Source organism: Aricia agestis, chromosome 20 (genome assembly GCF_905147365.1).
Source record: "Aricia agestis chromosome 20, ilAriAges1.1, whole genome shotgun sequence".
Classification (NCBI taxonomy): domain Eukaryota; kingdom Metazoa; phylum Arthropoda; class Insecta; order Lepidoptera; family Lycaenidae; genus Aricia; species Aricia agestis.
In genome coordinates, this window is record NC_056425.1 from 511,047 (window position 1) to 523,985 (window position 12,939).

At 42.2% G+C, this 12,939-nt stretch overlaps 1 protein-coding gene across 2 annotated transcripts; it reads left to right on the forward strand.

Moving 5' to 3' along the window:
• The first annotated feature begins 1,541 nt into the window (after positions 1–1,541).
• Positions 1,542–8,947, forward strand: LOC121736942 (acetylcholinesterase-like). 2 transcript variants are annotated; one of them, XM_042128415.1, is made up of 4 exons: positions 1,542–1,819; positions 6,000–6,164; positions 6,824–8,091; positions 8,496–8,947. In XM_042128415.1, exons 2-4 carry the CDS (start codon positions 6,000–6,002, stop codon positions 8,662–8,664), a joined length of 1,602 nt encoding a protein of 533 aa, XP_041984349.1. In that variant the 5' UTR covers positions 1,542–1,819; the 3' UTR covers positions 8,665–8,947. The 2 variants fall into 2 exon arrangements, with proteins under 2 accessions (XP_041984349.1, XP_041984351.1); XM_042128417.1 differs by having other exon boundaries at positions 1,542–1,789.
• The last annotated feature ends 3,992 nt before the right edge of the window (positions 8,948–12,939 follow it).

The following is a 12,939-nucleotide window of genomic DNA, read 5'->3' on the forward strand; positions in this document are numbered from 1 at the left end:
CGGCATAAGCGTCTCCATTTTAAACTTAAATTAGTCGTAACGTATCGAGATGTTTGTGAGTAGAGATGCTAAGGTGTATATTGCTTTAGGCGCGGGTCGGATCCGCCATTTTGTTTGCGTCTGTCACCTGTAATGGCGGTCATAAGATGGCTGCCGTGACTTCACGACAGCTATTTGTCTAGAACGAGTTGATGACGTATAGGCAGATCTTATATTTATTTTTGAAAACGCTTCAATGTTTTTGAGCAGTTTGTTTTCTGTCAGGATTCTGTCTGTACGAACTCCGAGCGGCCGCCGACGCTCCCTGTAAAAATATTCTACAATATTGTTCTTGTAATGTATTGTTTTCTTTTTTAATAATATATTGTGTTTAAATGCCAAAAATGTCTTTTATTTATGTACTCTTTATAATACGTTATTTTTTTTTTACTTTTGTTTATTAAGAGCATACACCAGGGGCGAGAGAAATTGAAAATAGGTATTCGAAAATGTATTGCTGTCTCACCAATCTCAAGTCTCCCACCGCAGAGCGCGATAGAGACAACACGACAAAAGTTCTAATAAAAGAACAGAAAATCTTCGCTTCGCTGTCCGCTGATTCCTTCTCCAAAACTTAACCGATTTAAGTACTTTTTTCATTAAGAATTAAAGCAAGGCTTGAGCTGTGTTCCTATGTTTAATTTTTTTTGTATATTTTAGCCAGTTTTGTTTTCTGGGTGTTTGAACACAGAGGAAAATCTAGCCATTTTTTTGGGTTTTTGGACGTTCTTATCTTTTTTAATAATAAAATTATGAAAAAAATAAAACATAGGGACATGCTAATAGTGGCCATAGATATTCAGGAAAAAAATCATAACTCTACCGGCATTATCCAGTGAGGAAACAGGGGACAACGTTTGTATGGAAAAACGGCGGTGTGGGATCCTCTTAACGCTAAAGAAAAGTAGTCCTTAAATATCATATTTAATGGTAGTATAAAAAAATATTTGTATTTCATTTAATTTACCTAGGAATTCAGTATGTAGTCAATATTGAATGGCGGTTGGTTAGTTTAAATAAAACATCAGACTTAAGTACTTTTAAAATATAAAACCAACACAACAAGTGCCATTATCTATGACACATGAATATTAAAGAACACCTGTTTCTGTACCCAGCTGCATAATATTATGTACTGTACCTAATTGTTAATCGATGTATAATAATTGTCAATTAACGACTAGAAATGCAGTATACATACGTTAAAAAACAAATTATCAACTATTGTTTTACTACCTACTCGATAAACGTTTGAAGTATAATGTAGTACACGATAAAATACACTTTTAATCTATAGAATATATACAGTTCATATTACAACAACGAGCGCGTACTCAACACTCACTAACAACTTGTGCAATGTGGTAACAAACACTCGCTACACTATCTTATGCCCTCCCTAGACCAAATCACGTTGTAATAGGAGCTAAATTTCTTTGGCAAGTAGTTCTGCACTTGTTTTTGATGTTGTTTATAACATCAGTTGGATCATTAACTTGGCGCTCGTCATGGGCGACTGTATTTTGTTACAAAGTAAAATTTTCCGCGATACTTTTTTAAAACATAAAAATGTTAAGTTTAGTGTTTAAGTGATAAGTGTGCGATAAATATTTTGTGATATATGTGATAATTATATGTGGATAAGAAATAAGTGATAAATAATCCTTGTGATATGGACATTGTACATTGTATTCTATTTTTATTACATGATAATGTAGGGTAACCAAAGGTGTAACCAAAGATAGCAAAGGTGAGTAACTGGTTTCAACGTAACTAACCGGTAACTATGAACTTAAAGCCGGTTTATTAGTTAACAGCTACGTGATGTAGGTTTATAAAAAATAGTTATATTTTTTAATGCTTTTTAGGGTTCCGTACCCAAAGGGTAAAAACGGGACCCTATTACTAAGGGTAAAAACGGGACCCTATTCTAAGACTTCCATGTCTGTTTGTCCGTCTGTCTGTCTCCAGGCTGTAACTCAAGAACGGTAATAGCTAGAGAGATGAAATTTTCACAGATTATGTATTTCTATTGCCGCTATAACAACAGATAAGTACCTACGAAAAACAAAATAAATTAAATATTTGAGGGGGGCTCCCCCTCAAATATTTGGCCCTTCAAAACGTGATTTTTTTGCCATTTTTTGCTCGGCATCAATGATGGCAATAGATATAGGCACCTAAAATATTCACAAAATACTTAATTGTATAAATTATACTTTAATAATTAATAATCACATACAAAAAAACACAATTTTTGCCTATTTTTATTCTATAATGGTACGGAACACTTCGTGCGCGAGTCCAACCGATTATTTTTCTGTAGAAATGATAAACGCACAAAAAACGATAATTGCCGTTTACCAAATTTCTATTACCTACTGTACTAAATAACAGCTGTATACGTATATAAGATGAACAGTTACCTAGAAGTTACGAGTCGTCATGATTATTATTTTGCGTCTACTACAGTCCAAACGATAAAGCTGGCTGTACACATTGGGCCAACCGCCTCAACCTTATTTTCCTGTTCTGAGGCCCCAACGCATGGAGCCAGCGCATTGGGCCAACGTATATCTATAAGGATTGGCAATAAGTTGGTAGGTATGTATCGACTTTTTGTACTCCACTGAGTCCACACGTTGGCTCAACCTTTTCCCAATGTGTACACGGTCTTAGCCAAAGAGCCCTAATTAAACTAGATCAGGGGTCACCAATTAGTTTCGCTCGGGGTCCGTTTTAAGACATGAAAATATGACCTTCGCGGTCCACACATTTTAAATAAAAAAAAAATTATACACTTCGTAGTATACACAAATAACCTAATTGAGGAAATTACAAAGGTATTTTTTAGATATCAATGAGAAAAGTAGCCGTTTTTATAATAATTATTATCACTCTAAAGTTTGGAGTGAAATATTCTCTTGGAAATATTTGTGCAAGCTATAGATTTTGACATTAAATCCTAGAGATGCTGAAGTCCTAAGATGAACGAAGATCACCTTCGAACATGCTTGGTCTGCACACAATGGGTCGGGCGGTCCGGATGCGGACCGCGGTCCGCCATTTGGTGACCCCCTCTATATTAGCTTTATGGTGACCCCTGAACTAGATATTGCCCGCAACATTTGTCCGTGGGAGAGCCATGCTTCGGCACGAATGGGCCGGCTCGACCGGAGAAATACCACGGCCTCACAGAAAACCGGCGTGTAACAGCGCTTGCGCTGTGTTTCGCCGAGTGAGTGAGTTTACCGGAGGCCCAATCCCCTACCCCCCTAGAAATGCCGCAGTTGAAAAACAATTTGTTACCCCAGGAGGGTACCAACTGCGTTGGAGAATCCCTCTCTGGACGTCCATGCTCAGGAACCCCTGGAACTGAACGTGGACGTCCAGGCTGCCCCTCGTATTCTGGGGAGGGCAAAACTGCGCTCCAATCTGCTCGGGGCAAGAGCAAACACACAAAGGCACCCCCCTCGATATTAAACATGGACTTTTGTAATATCAGGGGATTACACTCCAACCTTAATGCCGTCCATTACCACCTTGAGACGGCAAAGCCGGCTTTGCTCTTTTTAACCGAGACGCAGATATCATCTCCGAGTGACACATCATACCTTTCCCACCCAGGGTATTATCTCGAGCACTCATTTCTACCCAAAGCTGGAGTGTGTGTGTATATCAGAGATGATACCAGCTCTCGCCGCCTCAGCAATCTTGAGGTCATGGACCTATCAAACTTATGGCTCCGCATAGATTGCGACGACCACCCTCGCGTCTATGCGTGCCTATATAGGTCCCATAGTGGTGACCCCGAGACGGACCGACTCTTGGAGCACCTGCAAGCTGCTTCAGATTTTGTGCAGCAGCAGATCCCATCCGCAGAGATCATAATACTTGGCGACTTTAATGCCCACCACGCCGACTGGCTCAATTCCAGTAAAACTGATCACAGGGCAGGACGCAAAGGACAAAGCCGATCTTCTGGGCAAGCTCTTTGCGTCAAACTCGACCCTGGATGACGGGGGGCAGAAACCGCCGACCATACCGCGATGCACGAGCATCATGTCGGATATTCGGTTTCATCAGCGCTCAGTGCGAAAAGCCCTCTGTTCCCTTGATATCCAAAAGTCGAGTGGGCCTGATGGAATCCCGCCTATTGTGTTGAAAAAGTGTGCTCCAGAGTGGGCTCCGGTCTTGACGCGTCTTTTTCGGCTCTCCTATTCCACTGGCATCGTCCCGGCTTCCTGGAAGACAGCCTTGGTGCACCCGATCCCCAAAAAAGGTGACCGCTTTGATCCTTCCAACTACAGACCAATCGCTATAACCTCTCTCTTCTCGAAGATAATGGAATCCATTATCAATAGCCAGCTTCTTCGGTACTTGGACGGCCAGGGATTGCTAAGCGACAAACAATACGGGTTCCGTAAGGGTCGCTCGGCTGGTGATCTCTTGGCATACCTGACTCATCGTTGGGCTCAGGCAATTGAGTCGAAGGGAGAGGCATTGGCTGTTAGTTTGGACATTGCGAAGGCCTTTGATCGGCGTTGGCATAAAGCGCTGCTATCAAAGCTTCCATCATACGGGCTGCCCGAGAAATTATGTAAGTGGGTCACTAGTTTCTTAGCAGACAGAAGCATAAAGGTCGTGGTTGACGGCGAATGCTCGGAAACTCAGTCTGTTAATGCTGGTGTCCCTCAGGGCTGTGTGCTATCGCCTACTCTATTCATACTGCATATCAATGACATGTTACAAACCAACGGCATTCATTGCTATGCGGATGATAGTACAGGTGATGCTGTATATACCGGCTCCCCTAATATTTCTCGGCAAAGTGTCACTGAGAGTCGAAACGAACTTGTGTCTAAGGTGGAGAATTCATTGGAGAAGGTCTCTGAATGGGGTAGACGTAACTTAGTCCAATTCAACCCCACCAAGACACAAGTCTGCGCGTTCACCACTAAAAAGTCACCAATGGTCGTTTATCCTCGTTTCGAGGGCACATCTTTAACCATCTCCCCTAGCATTGAGATACTTGGCGTCAACATATCGAGCGCAGTCCAGTTCCGATATCATCTTGAGGGTAAGGCCAAATTAGCCTCGAAGAAGCTTGGCGTTCTTAACAGAGCGAGACAGTACTTCAGTCCGGAACAACGCCTACAACTCTACAAGGCGCAGGTTCGGCGCCAAAATGCCAACTGTTTCCTCTGGATCGTATCCAACGAAGGGCTGCTCGAATTGTTGACTGCCATAGTGTTTCGCCGAGTGAGTGAGTTTACCGGAGGCCCAATCCCCCACCCTATTCCCTTCCCTACCCTCCCCTATTCCCTTCCCTTCCCATCCCTAACCTCCCCTCTTACCCTATTCCCTCTTAAAAGGCCGGCAACGCACCTGCAGTTCTTCTGATGCTGCGAGTGTCCATGGGCGACGGCAGTTGCTTTCCATCAGGTGACCCGTTTGCTCGTTTGCCCCCTTATTTCATAAAAAAAAAATACATTCTGTGGTTTATGTGGCGCATAATTTTTGGCGGTTCATAAAAAATGTAAATTAAAGGTGCTGTGTTCGATTTTTAGGTCTCTTTGGTGTGGTGAGGAGCATAAGGCTTCTTACAGACGAGCAGCACTTGTCGATAGCAGTCGGAACGCGTAGACGGCAGCCGTCGACACTTGCCGTCGACAAGTACCGTTCGTGTGTAAGCGCTCTTTTTTCGTTCGCTATTGGTAGATATTTGCACACATGCACCTTTTTGTCCCAGCTCTGGATTTATGTTTAGGCAGTATAGGCCATGGCCTATGAGCAGCGTCCTAGGATGGCGGCAGAGTATCACATAGGGGCGGCAAAATGAAAGTGGCCTTATAACTCATAAAAATATAAATCCGGCCCTGTTTTGCCTCCTCTATAGATTCGCCGAGCGATTAAAGCAGTTCAGTTAAAGCAATGTATCTATTGACCTGGTCTTTCAGATGAAGTGGTTGGTGCTGTGGTCGCTGTGGGCGATGCGGCTGGCGCGGCAGCCGTCGCCGGCGGTGCGGGTGTCAGGGGGGGCGCTGCGGGGGGAGGTGGTGCCCGACGGCTCGCATGTGCGGTACCTCAACGTGCCCTATGCGACGCATTTGGAAAGGTTTCAGGTAGATACATATTAGATATAAAGCATGCTTGCCTCAGTCTATGTTATAGCTATCTTTCTCTTAGAAAATTCTCAATACTTAGGTACCTACTTATTCGGAATTTTTTAATAATAATATGTCATTTGGAGAATGGGTGGGACAAAACTTTAAAGTATGCTTGGCACATGTCTTATACCAATTATAATTAAGAAATTTCGGCAAGTCGCGACATAAAACATTCCTGTTTTTGCAGATTCCACGAGTATGATTATGACAATCTCATTATTATTCTAACATCGTTCGATTGCTCACTCAGATGCGACCTTATACTGCTAACCTATTTACTTGTTAATCATCTATTGTGTTAGAGAAAAAGCATAGGAAAATGAATTGTAACTTAGTCTATCAGTGCCCTAATGCAACATACCTAATGCAGCCTTTCTTGTCCTTCCAGTCCGCTTTTTATCAAATCAGAAAACGGTATGTTCATGAATCATGTCAATGTCGTTAGAAATATTATGAGAATATCATAGGCAACCGAAGGGTCGAACAAGAAACGAAATTCATTATTGTTGCAGTAGTGTAATTGGGACCTATCTACTGTAGACTGTTACAGAATAACAGTCAGTACTTGGTTCTAAAATAACTTATGATGCTTTTAAACTAATTTCGCATTTCAGGATTCCGGTCCGGAGCCGAAATGGGACAGAGTGTTTGAAGCGTTCGAGGAGAACTCCCGATGCCTTCAGCGATTCAGCACAACTTGGATCAACGGCAGAGAAGACTGCCTCACCCTGAACGTCTACACTCCAACGCATATGGACTGCAAACTGCCGGTTATGGTCTTCATTCACGGCGGAGGCTTCCGAGACGGGTCCAGTTCCCCTTTTATCTACGGCCCGGAATACCTCGTCAGACATGACGTCATTCTAGTGACAATCAACTACAGGCTAGAGATACTCGGCTTTCTCAACCTGGGTATTAAGGAGGCTCCAGGTAATGTTGGGATAAAAGACCAAGTCCGAGCGTTGAGATGGGTGAAGAGAAACATAGCGGCTTTCGGTGGTGATCCAAACAGAGTGACCGTTTTTGGCGAGAGCGCTGGAGCCGCGTCTGTCATGTATCACATACTGTCTCCGATGTCCAAAGGATTGTTCCACCAGGCGATCCTACAGAGTGGTTCCGCAGTTTCGCCCTGGAGTTTCCAGCATGAGCCTCTGGAAGTCGCAAAGTCTTTTGTGCGCCAACTGGGGCACGAGACGGATGATCCATACGAGATATACAAGGCCCTCAGTCAGGAATCCCCTGTAAAGCTTCTGGAAACGCGCGTACCTCGGAAAAGTGGGGATGTTGTGTTATCTGAAAATATCTTCGTTCCCTCAATCGAGAAGGATTTAGGCTTAGAACGGTTCCTACCGGATAGTCCATACAATTTACTGATGAGAGGCGATTTCAATAAAGTGCCAATTCTCATGGGTTACAATAACGCTGAGGGATTCTACTTCACAGGACGAGAAAACGCTACGACCATACCGAAAATCACTTTCGTAGATTCTCTGCCGAGAGACTTACGCTTTCCAACCCAAGAAGAAAAGTTGGCTGTAGGTAAAAGACTGAAGGAGTTGTATTTAGGTGATAGGAACATAACCAAAGATACCATACCAGAGCTAGCCAAGTACGAGGGAGATTCGGGTATAGTGTACCCTGTTGTATCAACCATAGACTATTTAAAGAAGGCTACTGGCTACCCGGTATACGCGTACAAGTTCTGCCGCGGCGGTTGGAGGAATCTGATGAAGATAGTGGTGGGGAAGTTCACCTACCCGGGCGCTGTGCACGCTGATGAGCTGTTCTACATGTTCAAGTTCAGGCTGCCCTTTCTGTCATTTGTGGAAGTGGATGTGACGGACAAAGTCAGTACCTTGTGGACAAACTTCGCTAAATATGGGTAATTTTATTATACTAGTTAGTTGTAAAGAGTCGTTAAGTTAGATATTAGTTTGATTGTTATTGCCTGCAGACGGAAATCCTGATGGAGTCAAATGACTAAATTTTGGTGACGCTAAAAATAATTATTATCATAAAGTTTGTCAAGGTCAATACTCTACATCTATACAAAATTTTATACATTAAATAGAGACGCCCGCAACTCCAATAAAATTCGTTTATACCGCGGGAACCGTACATTTTCCCGAGATAAAAAATATCCTATGTCTTATCCCGGGAATAAAAGTATCTCCATACCAAATTTCAGCAAAATCGGTTCAGCGGTTTGGGCGTGAAGAGGTAACAGAGAGACAGACAGATAGACAGACAGACATTTTTCATTGATACAGGTATTTTATGTTCCAGGAATCCCACTCCAGAAACTACAAAACTACTACCAGTGAAATGGGAACCCCTAGACAAGAGAGACGAGGTGCTACACATAGACAAGGAACTAAAGATGGCGCCGCTATGGGACGACGAAGCTATTTTATACTGGCACAAAGTGTATTATAAATATAGAAGAAAAACTTAGTATAAGTTCAATTTTAATTAAGTTACGAGTACCTTACACTAGACTTAGGCTTACAAATGCCAATGGTTAAATTATATTGCTGCAGTGGTTTTACGCTAGATGGCAGCACGTACATAGACAGTAAACAAAAAGTTTGGTTCGACGTTTGATAAAGTTTCTGTCAATATTCTGATATGACGTGTGCAGCATGTTGGATTTTGGTCGCATTATTTACTGTGTTCACACACAGTAAATAATCCGACCAAAAACACAAAGATCGGAGCAGTGGGGCGACTGCAGCTACTGCTAGTACCTCCACTGCTCCGATCTTTGTGTAATATTTCCTAATGTCAAAATGTCATGCCGTCTCTTTAAAAAATAATGACAAAAGAGATGACAACATTAATCTGCGGAGTTCCAAGCTTACTAAGTCTTCTTTGTCGTTTTCTTCATTACTGAAGGTCGCGCCTGGAAAAGTTCTCCTCTACTTTGGTTGTTAAGCTCTTCCATTTTGTTCGGTCTTCTGCTTCTCTAAGGGCGGCTGTTATTTTCAGTCCAGTGAGTGTCGTAATTTGGTCACACCATCGGGTAGGTGATCGACCCCTGGGTCGCTTGCCTTCAATTTTTCCCGTGACTATTAGCTTTTCGAGGTTGTCTGGTTGCCGGCGAGCGATGTGACCAAAATAGGATAAAATTCTCCTGTAACACGTTGTCGATAGTCACTTTAACGCTGAGCTGGTCAAGAATAGATTTGTTAGTCCTTTTGGCTGTCCACGGTATGCGAAGCATTCTTCTCCAACACCACATTTCAAATGCGTCGATCTTTTTGCGGTCTGCTGCCCGGATGGCCCATGACTCAGAAGCGTAGAGAAATATAGAGAAAACCAATGTTTGGACGAGTCTTTTCTTCGTAATTGTTGATATTTTACGGTTTTGCCATATACGTGTTAGTCGGCTCATAGCTGATTTGGCCATTTGCGTCCTTCTTTTGATTTCTCCATCGCTACCGCCCTGGCTCGAGAGCAATGATCCTAGGTAAATGAACTCATTAACAAACTCTAAGCCTGCAAGTTCTCCGGTTCTAGAGTATTGACCAGTTCTGTCAATGAGCATTACCTTGGTTTTGTTTTGGTTGATGGTAAAAGTCCAACTAGTCTACTCTCATATTCTACTCTTCTAAAGAGTTCAGCAAGTTCCGCTTCTGTTGACGCGAAGAGAGTTGTGTCGTCCGCATATCTCAGGTTACTTATTTTAACGCCTCCGATAGAGATTCCACCACCCCATTCTGATAAGGCCTTTCTCATAATATATTCGCCATAGATGTTGAATAGAATAGGTATAGAATGCATCCTTGCCTCACTCCTTTTTCGCGCTTAAAAGAACCAGAGATGGTGTCATTGATTTTCACAATAGAGTCGCCATCCTGATATAGATTCGCGATTAAGGTCACAAGATATTGAGGTACTCCCATTTCGCGTAGTATATCCCACAGATGTTCCCATTTTACACAGTCAAATGCTTTTGAGTAGTCAATAAAGCACATTAGGAGTGGGGAGTTAAATTCTCGACATTTCTCAATTATGTGTCTCATATTGACTATTTGCTCTCTCGTCCCTCGGCCTTTAACAAAACCTGCTTGCTCTTTGGGTATTTGCCACTGTAGATATGCTTGTAAGCGATTGTTGATGACGTGAAGGAGTATCTTGCTCGCATGCGATATAAGTGCCACTGTACGGTAGTTTTCGCATTTTTTCATTAATCCCTTTTTGTGTATTGGTACTATAAGGGATTCTTTCCAATCTGTGACCCATTTACCGGATCTCCACACCTGATTACACAACTCACACATGATTTTAACCCCTTTATCACCAATGTTTTTCAGCTCTTCAGCAAAAATGTTATCTCTACCGGCTGATTTATTGCTCTTAAGTTTACTTATAGCTGCTTTTATTTCAGATTCGAGTATATCGGGTTCCATGTTACTTTGCTCGATGTTAGGCATACATGTCGGCTGTTTAGCAGGGTCTTTGTATAGAGATTCACAGTATGATCGCCATCTTTCTATAACTGCATCTATCTCGGTCAGTAGTCTCTTGTCGTCACTTTCAATAGCCCATGTCTTCGGTTTAAACTCCCTTGTTATGGACTTAATTTTCATAAATAGATCCCTGATTTGATATTTATGTGCATGTTCTTCAATTTCCTGACATATAGAGTTGATAAAGTTGTTATGATCTCTTCTGCATAAATATTGGACCTTAGCTGATTGTTTTCGGTATTCTGAGTCTACGTGGTCTGAGTCTGCCTTGCCCCTCATAAGTTTCTTCCGTTCCTTTATGGCATTCCATGTTTCCTCCGTTATCCATGTTTTTCTTGGAGTGTGTACCTCTGAGCTTAGAACTTCTTTCGTGACGACAGTATCAGGTCTTGAAACATATTCCATTTAGTGTCAATATCGTCGTGGTTCGTTTCGAGTTGTAAATTATCCAATTTGGTATTTAGGTTTTGGCAGAATTTCTTTAGTTGTTCTCGATTGGGTCTTTTTAATGCTTTTTCGGTGTTCCTGTGGCACTTTTTTAGTTTGAGACACATTTCTGCCACTAAAAGTTTATGATCGCTTCCGCAATCTGCTCCTGGGTAAGTTTTGGCGTTGCGAATGCATGATCTCCACCTATTTGTAACAGCAATGTAGTCTATCTGATTTCTTGCACGGTTGCCAGGCATAACCCACGTGTATAGTCTTCGTGGGTGATTTTTAAAGCATGTGTTCGCCATTGTCAGAGAGTGTTCTGCGCAAAATTGTAGCCACATTTCACCTCTGCTATTTCTTTCGCCTGGTCCATATCTTCCCACAACTCCTCTCAGGTGGTCATCTTTTTCTGTGTTACCCACTTTGGCATTTAGGGCCCCCATCAGAAGTGTTATATCTCTTCGGGGTAACTTACTCAACGTGTCCGAGAGTTGGTTATAAAATGTTTCAATTTCATCCTCTTTTGACGTGGACTTAGGTGCGTAAACCACTGTTAAATTGACACGGCACGGTTTTGTGTTTATTCTCAGCGTCAATATACGGTCACTTACTGGACTATATCCTAAAACATGTCTGTCTATTTCGGTAGAGATAGAGAGAGCTACACCGTTCCTACTCTCATTTTCAAGGCCCGAGAAGTAAATTGTATGCTTGTTGTCAGTAGGATAGAAGCCGGGTCCTCTCATGTGAGTTTCGGTGATACCCAAGATCTTGATGTTGTGCATTTGCTGTTCTTTCTCTATGATCTCTATTTTACCCGGTTGAAGCATGCCCCGAACATTCCAGGTCCCTATTCTTATCTTTCTGCGAATTTGTGGGCGACAATAATTATTGTCTTTACTCAAGTAGGTGTCACCAGTAGCATTTTTTCCGCACTGCGCCTGATGAGTCGCTGCAGTGAGGCCAGTAACACATTTCACACCATGCGACCTGGACTCGACATGGCGCCGGGTGGTAGCCGGATCACATACATTCGCATTCCTCAGGGTATTCACTTTCATCAGGTTTCCTGGGAAAGATAGTGCAGTGGTTTCCCCTTGCCTTCAGCACCGCAGCGATGTTAAGTAATATTATAGTCAGTACGTCCTGCTGCCAACGTCCGACTTCCGGTTTGAGATACTTATAGTGACCGGATTCTGTGCCGAGTCCAGAAAAAAGTAGACGAGGAAGACCTCATTGTTCGGCTATCCTTTAGTCGCCTTTTACGACACCCATAGGAAAGAAATGGGTTGGTCCTATTCTAAGCCCGGGGACCACACGGGGCAAGTTACTAAGTCAGGGAGCCCTAGAACAATTATTTTTTTATTACTTACTAACAAGCAAATTTTTTGTGAGTAGCTTTTTTGATAAGACAAACAACTTTTTTATCTGCGAAAAATATTGAAAGTGGTAGCTAACAGAGATAGAAAGGATTTCATATTTTAACTTGATGGTCCTAAAATATGGATTGTTCTATTTGTAGGACAATGTTACTTTTAAATTATATAACTATTAACCTACCAATATACAAAAAATCAGCTGGTTAGGGTTCCGTTTTAGGGTTCTATAATCAACAAAACTTGGTTGACTACGGTACCTGACCAGCTGATTTTTTGTATTTTGGTAGGTTAATAGTTATCTTATATCTTTAAACGAGCAAACTTGTATATATATAATCTATCTAGCTAGGAATCATTTTTAGAAAATGTCATTTTATAGGTACGTGTTTTATCGAATTCCGAGCAAAGCTCGGTCAAATAGCTAGTATAATTTAAAAGTAACATTGT

Bases quoted from the DNA above. Each gene is read 5' to 3' on its own strand.
- LOC121736942 (XM_042128415.1), top strand. From the start codon at position 6,000: ATGAAGTGGTTGGTGCTGTGGTCGCTGTGGGCGATGCGGCTGGCGCGG. The intron at 6,165-6,823 runs GTAGATACATAT...TTCGCATTTCAG, and splicing joins CGCATTTGGAAAGGTTTCAG to GATTCCGGTCCGGAGCCGAA. The intron at 8,092-8,495 runs GTAATTTTATTA...TTTATGTTCCAG, and splicing joins ACAAACTTCGCTAAATATGG to GAATCCCACTCCAGAAACTA.